We start from the raw sequence: 17,967 nt of genomic DNA, 5'->3' as shown, positions 1-17,967 counted from the left end.
TGTGGTGAGTGATCTGGCGTAAAATGGCTGCCGTGCATCACCCAGGTGGGTGCTACACATTGGCGGTGGGTGAGGTGAGTGCCCCCTCATCACTGTAAAGCACTTTGAGCATACAGAAAAGTTTTATATAAATGCAATGATCCATTCATTCATTCATTCATTCATTCATTCATTCACCTAAGGTAAGTACACCTTTGGTGTCTGGGTTTTTTCCCCCCCCAGGGCAAGCCAAGGACAGAATATGCAGGGCTTCCTGGTCAGCAGGGTCGTGGTTGGGGTGGAGGGTGGGGGAGGGGGCGACATTAACATGGCGACATTCCAGTCATCTGACCTGTGGAAGGGCAGTGAAGGGGGCGGGGCCAGGGGCTTGTGATCACACCTCAAGGGGCACGCTCTCACTATTAAAAAACCAATGCTTGACAAGCGCAACCTTTTTTTTTTTTTTTTTGGCGTTCCGGGCGAGCGAGCCGTGTCGCGCCTCTCCCTGCACAACCACCCCCCCCCGCCCCCCCCCCACCCCCCCTCGGTAACTCGGTAGAGGACATGGAAAATAACCGTAGGACAGAGAGGGCACGCCAGCCCAATGCTGTCACTGTGCCCTCCTGCTGGACACAGGTGTGGCCTTCATCTTCATCTTCATAGGCCTAAGCCAAAATCTCCCTTTTGCATTTCTGACCTGAAGACCCATTTTTGCTTTCATGTTCTATGTCATTTTTAAGACAGGTCAGAACTGAAATGACTACAATCGTGCAGAATGTGTTGCTGTCTCAAGATGTGTTCGTAGGGAAACATTTCTACGGACTTGCACGAGACAACTGAGGTGTGATCGTGAAGATATATAATCGTAAGATATCGTGAAGACCGACAGCAACCAACAGAAGGCCTTTCTGTTGGTGGTCTGTAGCCTTGGGGCACATGCGTACAGTCTGGGCGCGTGGCAACCCAAGCATTGGGGGGGGGGGGGGGCTCTTGTTTTTTTCAGGTCCAAAGGTGCAAAGCTCAGCTGACATTCTCGCGCCATCCGGAACCAAGTGCACACACCTGGAGGAAACGGTTTCACCTGATGTGGGGGGGCGTGTAGGTGAATGGGCGCTCGTGATGCCAGAATCGCAGGGGAAACAAATCACGCTCCGCTGCTCCAATGCCGTGACTCACCCCAACAGCGCCTGACCAGGCCACCTCAACGACCGGACAAGGTCATTGCCAATCTCTGATTTTCCCGATAGACACAGAATGAATAGAAAGATTTGCGACGGACCTCGCACCTATACCAGCATTAGAACACGAGACAATGCCAACCCAGTGTCAAATACCGTTAAATGCGCCTAGCCCAAATATTCAGACGTTACAGTTCCAGAATGCGGATGCTAGATGGTAGGCTACTGAAGGATGCGGATTGGTGCGGGTATCTGTCCAAACCGGCGTATCGTGGCTCAGTTACTGTGGTGTCCTTGGAACACCCTTAGTTTTTAAGTTCGCGAGGGTTCATACTATGCTCCCATTCACCCCTCTGCGCAAATCTTCCCGACCCACACTCAAAAAAAAGCCCATTATATAATCAAGCTTCCCTTTTATTCTACCCGAAGACGACCAGTGTCCTGATAACAGCGAGCAGAGTGAACCCCTTTCTCTCGTGATAAACATGTTAAGTCCGTTATTTTCATAGATTATGCCAGTAAGGCAGCCGGCCGCCGGTGATTCGGATGTTTATGCCCTATGTCAGATGGCCCGATAGCTCCAGGAATAAAAATGGAAATTTCGGTAGGTGCCCCCAAGGGGATACGAAGTCTAATAACATAATCTTCCGGGAACATTGCGTTATCGCTGTGTACGTATCAAATTGCTTATGTCCCCGACGCGGGTTGCATCAGGTAGCTTGTCTCCTTTCTGTCACCACCTGCCTTGCAAACTGCCGCTAATCTATCGGGAGCTTAGGATCCGTCTGAAAATACATCGCTGGCCACCGACCAATTTGTCTTCTTTTTTTTTGGTTCAGGGCTTTGCTGTGTCACGAACGTAAACTTGAAAGCTCATTTTGTCGGGTGTGTTTTACACGTACCTGAAAATGCATTCCCTAACACCAATGGTGTTGTCTGTAACGGAGTGAAAATGTAAAAAGTTGTGCAAGTCGTCTGCTAAATGCCTGTAATGTAAATGTAATGAATGATGAACATTGTAGGCTACAGTATAATAATAATGTATCTACCTGTCCAAATGTAATCTATGTTACATTTTGTATTAAAAAGACAAGGACAATTTCAGACTGCCAGAGTATATTTGATCCCTCTTGAAAGTATGGACTGGTGTAAGTCTAATACTGTTGTGGAGAGTTCTTGTTTTTTTGTCTTGGCAGTCGGCTACGCTCTAACAAACGATCACGACCTCTAATAAATGACATCTGCACGTAGGCTGGTTTCATAACCGTGTCAAATTATTCGGGGGGGGGGTGGGGGGTGGAGTGACCTACAGCGTTCTGGTTATCTGACCTTCTGTCTTTTATGAAGCTGCGTTGCTTAGAAACGCTCCATCTCGTGGCCGAGTGTTCTTATGCTCTGATAGGCCTGTCCGTCTGTGTGTGCTTGTCTGGGTGAAAGGGTGTAAAAAAAAAAAAAAAAATCTCGAGGTTTATGTCGCGTTAAAGCGCTGTTACGCTGCTCTTCGATCACTGTTCAGTCAGACGTTCACGTGTTCGGAAAGTGATGATCTGAGCAGCGCCTGTGTTTGTGAGAGTTTTCATTTGCTCTTCCTTTTTTTGCGACTGCAGTTATTTATTTTATTTTTTTTTGTGTGTGTTCCGTAACGATAGCGGTCCTTTTCGTGGGAAAATACCCAGCAGACATTTCAGAGGTTTTAGGCCCAGGATTCCGTTAACTGAGACCGGAAGTAAGATATGGGCCGCAAAATAAAGCCACAGCTGTAGCGTAGCAACAGTATTGCTCTAATTAATATTAATAATAATTCCTTGCATTTATATAGCACTTTTCTCACACTCAAGGTTTGAATGATCTGGGCTGGGGATGTAGTGCTGTCAAAGTGTCTTTAAAGTCAGGTTTTGACTTGAGAACACGTTTGGTGGCCATTAGTTACACAGTAAAACGTTTGGTGTTAAATTGGACTCAATGTAGGCTACTCTGCTAGAGCTCATTTGGAGGTAGATTACCACTGGACATTTTACTGCCTAGGATGTATTACCCACTGTAGCACACCTCTACACAATGAACAATGCACGTGCCAAATGTGAGTTGTGAAACGTTATGACGATATCGCCTTTTGTCCAATAAAATCTTAGCATTTTAAATGAGTGAAAGTTTTGAAAATTCACAGAACCGTGTGTGAAATCTGCATTTGGCATCCATGCTCGGCATAGACTTAGATCATGGACTTAGATCAAGGAAATAATTTGCACACGTCTAAGGGAGCGCGGCCAGAAAGTGCGCCAAACTTCAGCAGAAAAGCAGGCGATGGTGCCAAGTGTTAGCTATGCGAGGAAGAAAAACAGGAAGAAAGAAAGAACAGATGAAGAGAAAAACAAAAGGTCTCATGACTGTCGCGCCTCAAATGAAACGGGAGATTTCAGAGACTCTCTTTTTTGCATTTTTAAAAGGGAACTCTTTTGTTGTTGTTGTTGTTGTTGCAAAACATACATACAAACCATAAGAGAACAGGAACTAAATAACCGACAAGGTCATAAATACAAAGCAAAAGGTTCCGATCTGCCGCTTGGGGAACACCTGCTCCATTGTCCATTTACCCTTTGCGCTGCTGCGGTAACGCTGCAAACGGGCTCACGCACACTGTCGGTGGTGTTCGGAAGAAAGGCAGCCCTTCCTAGCGCTCCTGTCTGCTTCGACAGCGGACACAAGCGCGCGGCAGCGGTGCTTTTATCTCCTGTTTTACCGCGAGAACGCCAAGGTCATTATCAGTGACAGACACTATTAATGACCTTTGATCAAGTTTCACACACAGAAACATGCACATCACCCCCCCCCCCCCCCCCCCCCACACACACACACACACACACACACAAAATAGCCGTACTTGCGTCATATAAAACTGGTTTAACGAAAGCCAAGATGTAATACTTTTGCTCTTACTGACCTTAGAATTAGATGGACGAAGCAATTTTACACGCACTATTATAAGTAAGAAGAGTACGGTTACATACATTTTATGGGAGGTGAGATAAAATGTATGTAACCGTACTCTTCTTACTTATAATAGTAGGCTGCTGATAATTTTAACGTCCATAAATTCCATAAACTCATTGAACGCTTATTTTCGTATCGCCCTGCCGCTGCTTCAAATTGGCATGTTCCTCTCTAGATGACAGTCCTCGAGGAAATATTAAGATGTGACTCATCTGTTGTACCATTTTTTTTTAATCACCCGCGAGTAGTTTTATTCGAAAATGTCACATATCGAGGCGTCTCGTGCAAAAGTACAACGCGCAAAGTGTCCCTCGCTTTACCTACCTATTATTTTGTTGACATATTTTAACATGTAGCGTCGAAAGCACTGATCCGTGCACGGGCTGAGTGAGATTGATATTATATAGCTTTAACATTGTGTTGCGCCTAGAAACCGTTTTACGCGTCAAGGATTTGGGTAATTATTGATAGATTTCCTAACACTAAAGAAGAGCGCTCGCACGGGGCCAGCTGGGGTAGGCTATATGAAAGCTTGCGCGAGACGCAGCGAGATAGTTGGGAGAGCAGGGCCGCATCTTAGTCTTATCTGGCCATAGGAATAGACGATTTCTTTTGGTCGAATACTTGACGAAATATAAACTGTCATAATGCGCGTGCCAAGTTTTCTGCTGTTGTTCCTGACCCTCTCTGCTGAAGTGAACAGCGCAGCCGCAGGTCCCGGCGCTGGACAGCACACCTGGGAACGATTTAATAAACTCCCCTATCCCTACGATCAGGCGTTCCTCTACGACACCTTCCCGGACGGGTTTATGTGGTCCGTGGGCACCTCGTCTTACTCCGTGGAAGGGGCGTTCGAGAAAGACGGCAAAGGACCGTCCGTCTGGGACACCTTCACGCGCGGCGGCAACCGGAAAGCTACGGGCGACGTGGGGAGTGACAGCTATCACAACATCCAGGGGGACATCCGCGCGCTCCAGCAACTCGGAGTCAGTCACTACAGATTCTCGCTCTCCTGGCCCAGGATCTTCTCGAACGGCACGCGCGCCAGCTACAACGAACGAGGAGTGGCGTACTACAAAACTCTCATCCAGAAGCTGAAAGAAATCGGCGTGCAGCCGGTCGTTACGCTCTATCACTGGGACCTGCCGGACGTCTTGCAGCGCCGTTACGGCGGATGGAGCAATCCTATCTTGGTGGACCTCTTCGAAGACTACGCCGACTTTTGTTTCGAAACGTTCGGAGACGACGTGAAATTCTGGATCACGATTGACAACCCGTTCGTCGTGGCTTGGCACGGATACGGAACCGGAATTATGGCACCAGGGATAAAAAATGACCCGGACTTGCCTTTCCGAGTCGGACATATTCTCCTGAAGGTAAGTGCGAGTACCAGACCATTTTGACAAATGAAAAAAAACGCGTGCATTTTATGACTTTGGAATCTTAAATATTAAAGACGTTATTTGAGGCAAAGATGTTTCTTGTTGTAGTGAGATTAAAATAATTTATGTTGTATAATTGAGGGAAAAAACATCCTAAACTTAATCTAGTTTTAAAAACAAGACATACGTCTCTGTATGCGGTACCCACATAGAGCGACAGACGAGGCCTGGAAATGCAGATCAGACGTTAGCCTTTTTATAACAGGGACCACATATTTTAGCTGCCAAGCACGTTGTTTATTGTTCATAACATATTGCAGCATACTAATCTGCTTCTGTGGTCCGCCAAAGGTAATAAAAACTTATGCTATACTAACTCTATAACACTTAGTGCTATATTCCTTACACTCAAAACATGGATGTTAGGGGTGGGTCAGTTTCTAACCCTGGTCACAGGTATTGTTTTTTTGTTTGTTTTTTTTTGTTTTTTTGGAAGGGGGGGGGGGGCGGCTGGGGATTTTGCAGCACTTTAACTTTGATTTAAATCAGCTGATTACAGTTACCTCATCTGATTTCTTGAGTCTAGAGTGAAATAAACAATAATAAAAAAAAGTCAAATCAACCCTGAGGTAGTGTAACCCTGTCAAGGTGTGGTATAAACACCGTGGTTTTGGCCCAGAAATTGTTTTTGTTTGCACCTTAAAACCAGCAACCACTTCATATCTGTGAATCCAACTGAGGTTGTTTGTGCAGTCCATTTTGGAACATTTAAAGCTTAGTTTTTTTTTTGGAATGTTTTTTTTCCCCCCCAAATTAAAAAAAGTCAGTATTCTAGAACTTCGTTGCTTTCAGCCGCCAGAAGTGATTGTGACATCAGCGTTAGAATGTTCAATCGAGAACATTCTAATGACATGTTTATGATCTCACACCCTTAAAGGGGTTAATTGACCAATGAAGTGCTGGGTAGCAGTGAAAACCTGCAGACTGTGCAGATGTCCAGGGGGGAGAGACACCGGTGTAGAATGTGGCAAACGTTCTCTGTTCTTTGTTTTTTTGTTGCCCAGGCTCACGCCGCGGCCTGGCACGTCTACAACGAGCGCTACCGCCCCCTGCAGGGCGGCAAGGTGTCCATGGCGCTGGGCTCCCACTGGATCGGGCCCAGCAGGACGCGGCGGGAGAGCCTCCCGGCCTGCCAGTGCTCGCTGAACTTCGTCCTGGGCTGGTTCGCGCGGCCCCTGTTCGTGGACGGCGACTACCCGCGGTGCATGAAGAGCGTCCTGTCCGCCCGGCTGCCCTCGTTCAGCCCCGCCGAGAGGGCCCGGGTCAACGGGACGGCGGACTTCTTCGCCCTCTCCTTCGGGCCCTCGCTCAGCTTCCAGCTGAGCAACGAGAGCCTGAAGTTCGGGCAGAAGGAGGAGCTGGACCTGCGCATGCTGCTGTACTGGATCCAGGCCGAGTACGACGACCCGCCCGTCTTCATCGTGGAGAATGGCTGGTACGTCAACGGCAACTCCAAGACCGAGGACCCCAAGCACATGTACTACCTGAAGAGGTTCATCATGGAGACGCTCAAGTGTAGGTCGGAGGGGAGGGGTCACGGGGGTCGGAGGGGAGGGGTCACGAGGGAGGGGTCACGGGGTCGCGGGGTCACCGGGCCTGGATTCGACCCACGTTTTTTCCTGAGCTTTGAGATAAAACATGCGCTTTTCTTCTTCACTATTGCAGTTTGGGGAGTTAACTTTGGCGACTTGCTGAGTGCTCCAAATTGACCTGGTGAAGATGAAATTTGATGCTTGCTTTTAACAGTCAGTCAGAGTTAAGGGAACATGTTTAAACCAATGATGTTTTTTTTTCCCCCCCAGTGCTGCAGTAAGTGCATTACTGGGATGTGATGGGCTGAGTGTAATGTAATCAAATTCTCTGTAAATATAAACCTGACAGACGCAGAGGACTTAGTATAAAAAAAAAAGAATATTTCATTTTATCCTGCCTACGAGCTTTCTTCCGCGTGATTACAATCTACCAGCGTGCTTTTTTTTTGTGTCACGTGCATTTTGACGACCGCGCGAACGGCCCCCGAAAGCTCTCACGCTGCCGCCCGCTCCGTTTCCGTAGCGATCAAGTACGACAAGGTGCGGGTGATGGGCTACACGGCCTGGTCGCTGGTGGACGGGTTCGAGTGGTACCGGGAGTACACGGTGCGGCGCGGGCTCTTCTACGTGGACTTCGACACGCCGGACATGCGGCGCGAGCCCAAGACCTCCGCCGAGTTCTACAGGAAGCTGATCGAGAGCAACGGCTTCCCGCCGCTGCCCGAGAACACGCCCGCCAGCGGCGTCTTCCCCTGCGACTTCGCCTGGGGCGTGGCCGCCAACTCCATCCAGGTGCCCCCCCCCGCCTTTCCACTTCCTCTTTTCACCCTCGCATCATTATTTTTTATTTATTTAACCTTTATTTACCCAGGGTTAGCACGGATGCTCTTTTGCAGCAACGCCCTGCTTCACGCTCATACGCATGCACACCTGGGAGCTGCCCAGTACAACCACAATCCTCTATTGTTGGCCACTGAGCAGCTCCACTGGAGGGAGGGAACATTTGTTTAGCCAATTAAATCGGGGGACGATTATGTATTGCATTACTATGATTAGGCAAGAAGGTCCTGGGTTCGAATCCGGCCTGGCCTGGGCCTTAATGTGTGGAGGTTTCATGTTCTCCTCGTGTTTGTGTGGGTTTCCTCCCACAGTCCAAAGACATGCAGGTAGGCTAATCGGAGACTCTAAATTGCCCATAGATATGAGCGCGTGTGAGTGAATGGTGTGTATGCCCTGCGATAGATTGGTGGCCTGTTCAAGGTGTATTCCTGCCCCTTGCCCATTGCTTGCTGGGATAGGCTCCAGCGACCCTGCCCAGGATAAGTGGGTATCGATAATGGATGGATCGATTATTATGATTATGTTGCTCTGTCACCTTACGGCAAGAAGTTTGAACCCCAGCCTGGGGGCCTTTCTGAGTGGGGTTTGCATGTTCTCCCCGCGTCTGTGTGGGTTGGTTTCCTCTGGGTACTCCGGCAGGGTAGGCTAAATGGACAGACTACATTTCCCAGAAATAAACCCTGTGATGGTTTGGCGACCTATAAAGGGAGTATTCCTGCCTGTTGCCCACTGCATGCTGGGATAGGCTCAAATTCATTGTGCGATTTCAGATATTGTCATACACGTTTTGGGCTAGAAACACATCAATCGTTATATTTACTATAAAGTCCACTTATTTATAATGCATTGCCCTATAATACACTCAATTATACACTATATAATACTATATATACACTACAATACTATATAACACACTATAATTTACTCTGCCTCTTCACATGGGGCAGTGGAGATGTATTCAGTTTGGCAGACACAAAAACCACCAGCTCAGTAGTTCTGCCACAAACACACATTATACAAATACATAATCTAGCCCAAACAGCACTTTGCAGCATATGTTAAAAAAGAGCTTTATGGGCAAAAAATAAATGGGATTTATGAGAATGCCTGCACGGGAACATGTTACTATATATAGATTTCTGAGAAATTATTTACCCGGTGATTCTCTTACTTTGAGTTCCCGGAAGCGCTACACAGAAGAGCTAGGAGAACTGGAGAAGCATGTCCTCGATAATGATGTGGTGACTCTGTTCTGTTTGCATTATAAAAGATGAGAGTAAACCGTTTCGTCCAAAATGAAGTCTGCTGTTTTAATGGGGCATGCTAATAAAAGTCTACAATTAAATTTCGCTTCAAGGGAAACTAAACCGTTGATCAAGGATACTCAAATCTGATCTTAAAGGCCAGTAGTGCTGCTTTTAAAAAAAAAAAAATTGACCTGAAAACTGATTGATCGATGTCACTGATTGGCCAGAGATCCCACTCACCCAGTGTCCCAGGTATAAATCAGTCCCTGATTGGAGGGGAAGAAGAAACATCAGCGGCACATGCTAGGGAAGTGGTATTTTGTTTTGAACTGGAGTCGGTGAGAAATTTTCCAAACCTTGTCACAAGTGAGTTCTTTTCTTCACAGGCTGAGTCCACGACCACAGCTTAAAACCGTTTATGGCATAAATCGATGCATCCAGTTAGTCATGTCGATATTTTGTTCTGAATATTGGGAATTGTGTGACTTGGAAGATCTAATCTGCAGGATTGTATGGTTCAAATGGTTGAAGTATTTAAAAATGATAGTTTGATGCCTGCACTCAATCACACAGCTTGTCAGTGCAATTGCACCCTGCAAAGAGGGTCAGTGGTGGTGTCCTCAGTTTGAATGCACTACTCCAAGGTCCAAACTTCACAGCCATTACCTGGTCTGCTGCCTGAGTCCGGAGTATTTTTTAATTGTGAACAATGTAAATACGCTTGTCCTTCCAAACCAAACAGCAAGGTCAGCCTTTACGCGTGGGTGTGTGCATGTTTGTGCGTGTGCATGCATGAGTCAGGGTTCAGTTGTCCGAATACGGATGCTAGAACAGCGCCCGATGAGAGAGTGAGATAGCTTGTGTTCAACTGCCAACGGGTTACCTTGGCGATGCTGACCTTTGACCTCCGTGAAAAACAAGGCCAGAAATGTCCTCGGTGACACCGGGCAACATGGTGTGTTTTTCTGTCATGCAGGTGTTTTTAAAATAATTGTATTTGTTACGCGTCAAACATGTTTCTGCTATGCAGTAACGTTCTTGTGTGTTTCGTAATTTTATTTATATTTTTTATAAAAACATTCATGGAAATGGAAACTAGCAAATCGTTTTGTTGATAAACACCATCAATATATCCATTTTTTAGATACTTTATGGGCTGTAACTTTCTTAAATATGACAAATAACAAATTCCTGAACTGGAGATAAACAAATTACATTCAATTCAGATTATGACTAGTTTCCTGTCTGTCTGACTGCCTGTCTGTCTGTCCATCCGTATGTCCGTCCGTCCGTCCGTGCTTCCAGGTGGAGACCACGCCCTCCCAGTTCGCGGACCCCAGCGTCTACATCTGGAACATCACGGGCAGCGGGGAGCTGCGGCGGCTGGAGGGGGTCCAGGCCCCGCCCGCGGTGCGCCGGGCCCCGCGGTGCGCCGACTACGCCGCCATCCGGCGCCAGGTGTCCCAGGTGGCGCGCACGCGCGTCACCCACTTCCACTTCAGCCTCAACTGGTCCACGCTGGTGCCCACGGGCAACGCGTCGGAGGCCAACGCCAGCCTGCTGCGCTACTACCGCTGCTTCGCCGGCGAGCTGCTGCGCGCCAACGTCACCCCGGTGGTCAGCCTGTGGCACTACATCCGCGACAAGTCCAGCCTGCCGGCGCCCCTGGAGGCCCGGCGGGGGTGGCGCGCCCAGGAGACGGTGCAGGCCTTCGCCGAGTACGCCCGCCTCTGCTTCCGCCAGCTGGGGGCGCTGGTCAAGTTCTGGATCACCCTCAACGAGCCCAACGCCAAGAAGCTGAGCTACGTGGTGGGGCACAACCTGCTCCGCGCCCACGCCCTGGCCTGGCACGCCTACGACCGCGAGTTCCGCCGGGCGCAGGGCGGGCGGATCTCGCTGACGCTGCACGCCGACTGGGTGGAGCCGGCCTACTCCTTCAGCCGCGGCGACGCCGAGCCGGCCGCCCGCATCCTGGACTTCCGCGTGGGCTGGTTCGCCGAGCCCGTCTTCGGCGACGGCGACTACCCGGCGGGCATGCGGGCCTGGCTCCAGCAGCGCACCACGCTGGACCTCATCAGCTACCACCTGCCCGCGTTCAGCGCCGCCGACCGGCGCCTGGTGCGGGGCACCTACGACTTCTTCGCCCTCAGCCACTTCAGCACCACCATGGTGTCGGACGTGGTGGAGGACCGCTACAGCTTCGAGGGCATGCTGGAGGTGCACTACATCTACGACGTCACCTGGATCATGTCCCCCCGCCGGGGGTCCCCCGTGGTGCCCTGGGGGCTCCGCAAAGTCCTCAACTGGGTGGACTCCAGGTACAAGGGCGTGCCCATCTACGTCATGTCCAACGGGGTGGACGAGGACCCGGCCCGCTTCAAGGACAGCCTGCGCGTGTACTACCTCTACAACTACATCAACGAAGCTCTTAAAGGTAAGGCCATTTCACATCAACGAAGCTCTTAAAGGTAAGGCTTTCAGGCCTGTTTTACTTCAACAAAGCTCTTAAAGGTAAGGCCATTTCACATCAACAAAGCTCTTAAAGTTAAGGTCTCAGGGCTATTTTACTTCAACGAAGCTCTTAAAGGTAAGGCTTTGTGGCTAATTTATTTCAACAAAGCTCTTAAAGGTAAGGCTTCAGGCCTGTTTTACTTCAACAAAGCTCTTAAAGTTGAGGCTTCAGGCCTGTTGTACTTCAACATAGTTTTTATTGTTGTATTTTGTTTTGCTGAACAGTCGCATGGATCTGGCAGGAGCGTTTTCAGATTTTACTGGCATCTTAGAGTCTTTCACGGCCACATATTTGTGCACCGGCACCCGAGTTCCTGTTTCGCCCCGTCTAACCTGCGCATCGATGAGAAACGCAAGCCCGCGCAGAAGAAAACAAGAATTAACATAAATAAATACGTGTAAGGGCTGACGTTCTCTCCCCCCCAAAAAAAAAAATGCTCCAGGGCCTTGTTTGCTTTGTCCCTTTTTAAAAAGTAAAAGGAGTCGCGTTCACCGTGCCAGGGCCCGGGCTGAGCATTCCTCTGGGACGGGGCGGTCGGTTTGTCCCCGCGCTGACGCTCAATCATTAACCGGGGCCCGTCGCGCCCCACTGACCCCCAACTGCCCGCTCCTCTGCTCCGTCACCGCGCAGAGACCGTGCGGCCAAGATCAGGCGCGGAACCAGGGCTGGGACGTTGGCGTCGTCATCGTTTTTCCTGCATAGATACAGTCACGGAGGAGCTCTCCGCCAATCACGTCCCTCCCCCTGGTTTAATAACCGTGGCAACATCAAGCCCAAGTGAATTTTTTTTTCTGAAATTTATTTTATAATGCCCGGAGGAGGGGGGAGGGAGGGGGGGTTGCATTTAGACTCTCTACCCCTTCGGAATTTGGTCATTACACACGGCTCTGTGCTCACCTCTGACACACACACACACACACACACACACAGTCTGACACACACAAAGACTGGCTGAGCCAAATGGGCCGTTAGACAGTCAACTGCCAAATTAGAATTTTCAGACACAATGGCATGGAGCTTTCTGTAACTGAATAATCTGCTTGCGTGTGTGTGCGCGTGTGTGTGCATGTGTGTGTGTGTGCGTGTGTGTGTGTGTGTGTGCGTGTGTGTGGTGTGTGTGTGTGTGTGTGTGTGTGTGTGTGTGCATGTGTGTGTGTGTGTGTATGTGTGCGTATGTGCGTGCGTGTGTGTGCGTGTGTTGTGTGTGTGTGCGTGTGTGTGTGCGTGTGTGTGTGTGTGTATGTGTGTGTGTGTGTGTGCGTGGTGTGTGTGTGGTGTGCGTGTGTGTGTGTGTGTGTGTGTGTGCGTGTGTGTGTGTATGTGTGTGTGTATGTGTATGTGTGTGCGTGTGTGTGCGTACCTGTGTCTGTGTGTGTATGTGTGTGTGTGTGTGTGTGTGTGTATGTGTGTGCGCGTGTGTGTGTGTTTCAGCGTATAAGCTGGACGGCGTGAACCTGCAGGGCTACTTCGCGTACGCTCTGAGTGACGAGCGCGACCCGGGCTTCGGCATGTACGGACACGTCAACGACGAGCACATCGCCAAGTCCTCCCTGCACCACTACCGCAACATCATCCACCACAACGGCTTCCCCGCCCCCGCCTCCGCCCCGCAGCAGTGCCCCCGCCTCCCCGAGCCCTGCCCCGGCTGCCACCTCTTCTCCAAGCGGCCAATCGTGGGCTTCCTCTCCTTGGTCGGCTCCGCCCTCCTGGTCACCGTGGGGATGATTATATACTACGCTGCTAAGAGACAGAAATAGGCCCAGCTCAGTCTCTCTATCTCTCTCACTCCAGCATGGACTTGCTGTCCCCCCCCGCCCCACTTTCTGTTATTTGTCTTGATTTGTTCTCCTGGGGAGGGAGGAATTAGGGGGCGGGTGAACCAGAGTGTTGCCGTTCTTTTTTCTTTTTTTTTTTTTAAATGACTGTGACCTCTGACCTCTCTGGGTGTTAACCCCGGCCCCCTCTGACAGACGATGGGATCGTCCCTTCAGCAGACCTGGTCCAAAAAGAGACAAGGTTTCTACACAGTCAGGACCGAACTTTCCCAAAACAGTCAGGAACACTGGGTGGCGAGGTGGACCAATGACACACGAGGGCCAAGTGCAGGGGGCGTGGCCAGGAGCAGGCGAGTCAGGCCATTGGGTATTTGGACAAGAAGAAACCTCCACACAGAATATGACATCACTGGCAGGGGTGTTAGAGGAGGGGCATGACTGCTTTTAACACAAACTTTGCTGCTCTTAATTATTATTTAATCCGCCCAGCAGAAGTGAAGAGTCCAGGGTTCAGAAAGTAAAAGTCCTGCCATGTGTTTCTTCCGCCCGTGAACTCTGCCATCTGATTTCACTTATTAGTTCTACCTCCTGGCTGAAGAATTGTGCTATTTAGCAAATCCACAAGAAAAAATAACACTTACCGCAAGAATTCGGATCTGTCACCTTACCTTTATTTGTCACCTGTTACATGTGCTGAACTAGCTACAGTGTACACGCGCTCTTATGTCGGGTTATATTTTAACGAGGTTTGTGGCTACAGAGAACGACTCGTGACGTAGCTTGTAGCGCTGCGACGTCGGCGGGAAAAGCCCTACAAAATATAATAATAGCCCAGTTAACCGAGGGTTTTAAAATGTTTTCGTGTTGGCTATATGAGTTCCTTTTCATGATATGAGTAATTTATAGTATAAATGTAACTTAAACCGAAGGATCTATTTATGAAAAAATGCGCAGTTTACGGTGATGTAGCTATTTTAAATGGCATTGCTCTGTCACTCAACTGCGCCACGATGGAACTACATAAATTATTTGATACCAGTTACACCATGACAACTTTTTTTATTATTACCTTTTTTTGTTCTTTTTCACTGTACTCTTTTTTTTTTTTACTATGATCATTAAAATGGTTACCTCATGTTGAAAATCAAGAATCTGGTTCGTAAAAAATGTCTACTAAACATAATTTCCTGTAATGTTTTATGTCATTATATTACTTATTAAAATAGACTGCACAGAGGATATGAAAAAAATGACTTGCATACTATGTATGGAGATTTATTTCACTTGTAATTATCTTTTACACAGAGGGTGTATATATTTATTAACTTACAGTGTGTATATTTTAATTCCTTTAGGAATCTCTTTAATAAAAGTCTTAACAGCATATAAGCACCTGTGAAGTATTTTTATTGCTCGGTTTCCCCAGAAAAGTTCGCATCTGTATTTTGCTTGTATTTCTTCCGCCTGGTCGTATTGTTTTAAAAACAGATTGCTGTTGTCAAACAATAAATTCACCTTTTAGTACTTGGAAGAGGACGGAAGAGAAGGTAATATATTTTTAGATGTGCGTTTCATACTGACCTGAATCTGAGTGCGCAGGTGGTCGATTGAGAAATACACCCAGGTAGCACATACCATTTATTTTACAACGTTTAAATATGGCCAGGTTGCATAAAAACATTGTGGAATTTTCCCCCCATTTCAGACAAAAAAAAAAGTGATTTTATTAGTTCAGAAATGCAGGACAGCTCCTCCGATTTATAAAGAGTGCTAATTGGTTGGCAATTAGAGTACTCATTATCCACAGCTTCCCTGTTTCTCACTTCCTGAAATTGACAGAAAGTTTAGTCCACATTTGTTATGTCGTTTTCATTCAATTACTTAGCTATGTTCTTGCCAAATCAGTTTTATTTACCAAGCGGACTCCTTGTATGTAGTTTGCTAGAAAAAACATTCCCAAGCAACCGGTCAATGCATTGGATTTGGTGATTTATCCTGTATTATCATTAATCGACCTTCAAGTGAAGTGTTCGAAACACAAACGTCGTCTGTCGCATTAACTGCCAATTTAAAGAGATGCCGAATGGAAACCGTGTTTGAAAACTCCACCCTAATAACAAGCAACGAGGGAAGAGTTTCACGATTTTTCGGAACTGGAGATGAAGTCGAAGCAAGTGCACACGGTATCACGGTAAGAATAACAGTTTTAATTGTATTTTTTAATAAACGTTAAAACGGGCATTTTAAAGCATAGCCTATTATGCAACAAACAATTTTAATTAACGTTCCAGGTATTTTCTCGCACAATGTCGTACCAATAGGTTGTAGTTAACACTTTACTACGTTAGGATCCTCTGCATAAAATATTCATCTGCGTTTTGATGATGTAATAAATGACAGTTGTGGAGCTATGTTAATCAAGTCTAACATCCAATCGAGTCATGTTCTCAGCAATAATGTTCTTGTCCATACATCTATTACCGACGTAGCTACCAATTCTGAATTTATTTCCCCCATACTATTAAATCTATGGGTAAGCTGGGCTCCTTCCCGAAATATGGTTATGGTGGTTTTATCCTCAAACACAGTGCTTTTCTGGACATGGCTTTATAGTCTGGCGCGCGAGGCTACTTCAGCATGCTTGTGAGGATATATACTGTGCACTTCGGTCACCACTGACACAGTATGTTTTGTAGCACACTACATGGCCAAAAGTATGTGGACACCTGATATGCAACATCTCATCCAAAATTATGGGCATTAATATGTTGGTCCACCCGTTGCTGCTATAAATTCCTCCACTCTTCTGGAAAGGCTTTATACCAAGTGTTGGAGCAGGCATTTGTGTCCATTCAGCCAGAAGAGCATTTTAGTGAGGTCGGGCACCGATTGGGTGATTCAGCCTGGCTCGCTGTTGTCTTTCAAATTGACCCCAAAGGTGTTTGATGTGGTTGAGGTCAGGGCTCAGGGTAGGCCAGTCAAGTTCTTCCACACTGTTCTTGACAGACCAAGACCAAGGGGTGTCCAGATGCTTTTGGTCATATAGTGCATGTAGAAATGTACCCTGCGCACTCTGAGTAAGTTGGTTAAAGCATCTCAGTCGGTCTGATTAGCATAACATGCTCTGTTAACTGAGCCAGGGGTGTAAATTCAGGCGGAGTCACGCGTTTAAATGCACGTTACCTGCAAGGTTCCCAACCTTGGGATAACCGCCAAAATCGCCTTTGGCCTTGAACTCAATCAAATGACAGTTGGCGTATTGGCCCCTATATTTCCCTCCTATTTCAGGCTCGAGGAACGACGCAGGGCGACACAAATACTGAGCAGTGTCTCGTAATTATGATCAATAGAATTTACAAGTGGGCTTCATTTCAATAGCGCAGGGGGGTCAGTCTCCAGTCCTGGAGGCCTGCATTTCAGTCTGCTGCATTTCAGTGTGTTTCAGCACATAACTGCTGATTGCCGAGAGAGCCCACACAACTTTTCCCTAGGCCTAAATTGCTGCCAATTGACATGAAACCATAAAACCCAGCCGACACTGTGGTCCTCCAGGACTGGAGTTAAACCTGCAGACACAGCGCCCCCTCCAGGACTGGAGTTAAACCTGCAGACACAGCGCCCCCTCCAGGACTGGAGTTAAACCTGCAGACACAGCGCCCCCTCCAGGACTGGAGTTAAACCTGCAGCCACTGCGCCCCCTCTAGGACCGGAGTTAAACCCGCAGGCACTGCGGCCCTCCAGCACTGGAGTTTGACACCCCTGATATAGCGTCTTTCAGCCATTGAAATTTCAGCTCAGCACGTAATCAGTCGAATCTTCCCATCCTTACTGAAGCCACACCACCCATTGAGCACGGAGCACTTAGCCCATTTGTTTGCTGTTGGGCTCATAATGCTGGCTTATTAAAGACCAGCAAGAGGACAGGCTGCCAGTTGCCAGGATACAGGTGAGAAGTTCTCTGGGGGACGGGGCCAGATGGGCATCTGTCCCCGTAGCAGCGGTTTCTGGGCAACGTCGGGGGGGGGGGGGGGGAGCCGTCCCATTTGGGGATGACCTGTGCTGCTTTTTCAGCGGTGCACTGTGGGCCGGGGTCCAGGGTCTGACGCAGGGAATTTGTTTGCTTTAGGGGTTTATGGTCTGTGATTGTGGGACCAGAGGGGGTTTATGGGAGGTTTCCATGATTCCATATAAGGGTTAATGGTCATACCACAGTCATCAGACACATACTGTCCCTCGAACTTGAGTGCCGGTGTACATTATGCACGTAGGACAAAAGCACATTTTTACTGGCCTGCGTTCTGCCGGATGACCCTGATTTCAGAGAATTACACGTTTGAGAATTTGGGCATTTCCCCTTCCGTCTTCACCCGAGGGACATGTCACAGGCACACAGGAGGCGATGCCCGCGCTGCGCGGGCGGTGCAGCTGAGGAGCGCCACGCAGGCTGAATAAGGGCAGGATTAACATAAAA

General features: G+C 48.2%; 2 protein-coding genes across 3 annotated transcripts in view; both read left to right on the top strand.

Moving 5' to 3' along the window:
• Nucleotides 1-4,219: 4,219 nt before the first annotated feature.
• Nucleotides 4,220-14,885, top strand: kl (klotho). Its single transcript, XM_064352735.1, has 5 exons — nt 4,220-5,524; nt 6,595-7,105; nt 7,646-7,914; nt 10,515-11,643; nt 13,153-14,885. Exons 1-5 carry the CDS (start codon nt 4,796-4,798, stop codon nt 13,476-13,478), a joined length of 2,964 nt encoding a protein of 987 aa, XP_064208805.1. The 5' UTR covers nt 4,220-4,795; the 3' UTR covers nt 13,479-14,885.
• Nucleotides 14,886-15,297: 412 nt separating this feature from the next.
• The window catches only part of stard13a (StAR related lipid transfer domain containing 13a), a 100,154-nt gene continuing 97,484 nt past the window's right edge, over nt 15,298-17,967 (top strand). For both annotated transcript variants that reach the window (XM_064352730.1, XM_064352728.1), the window contains exon 1: nt 15,298-15,687. The gene's annotated coding sequence lies outside the window, so the exon portion shown is untranslated. The remainder of the gene's footprint in view (nt 15,688-17,967) is intronic.

This window comes from Anguilla rostrata, chromosome 9, assembly GCF_018555375.3.
Source record: "Anguilla rostrata isolate EN2019 chromosome 9, ASM1855537v3, whole genome shotgun sequence".
Taxonomy (NCBI): domain Eukaryota; kingdom Metazoa; phylum Chordata; class Actinopteri; order Anguilliformes; family Anguillidae; genus Anguilla; species Anguilla rostrata.
This window is presented reverse-complemented; position numbering and strand designations above follow the sequence as displayed.

Coding starts and splice junctions, on each gene's coding strand:
- kl (XM_064352735.1), top strand. CDS start 4,796: ATGCGCGTGCCAAGTTTTCTGCTGTTGTTCCTGACCCTCTCTGCTGAA. Junction 7,915..10,514: donor TGGCCGCCAACTCCATCCAG/GTGCCCCCCCCC, acceptor CCGTGCTTCCAG/GTGGAGACCACGCCCTCCCA. Junction 11,644..13,152: donor CATCAACGAAGCTCTTAAAG/GTAAGGCCATTT, acceptor TGTGTGTTTCAG/CGTATAAGCTGGACGGCGTG.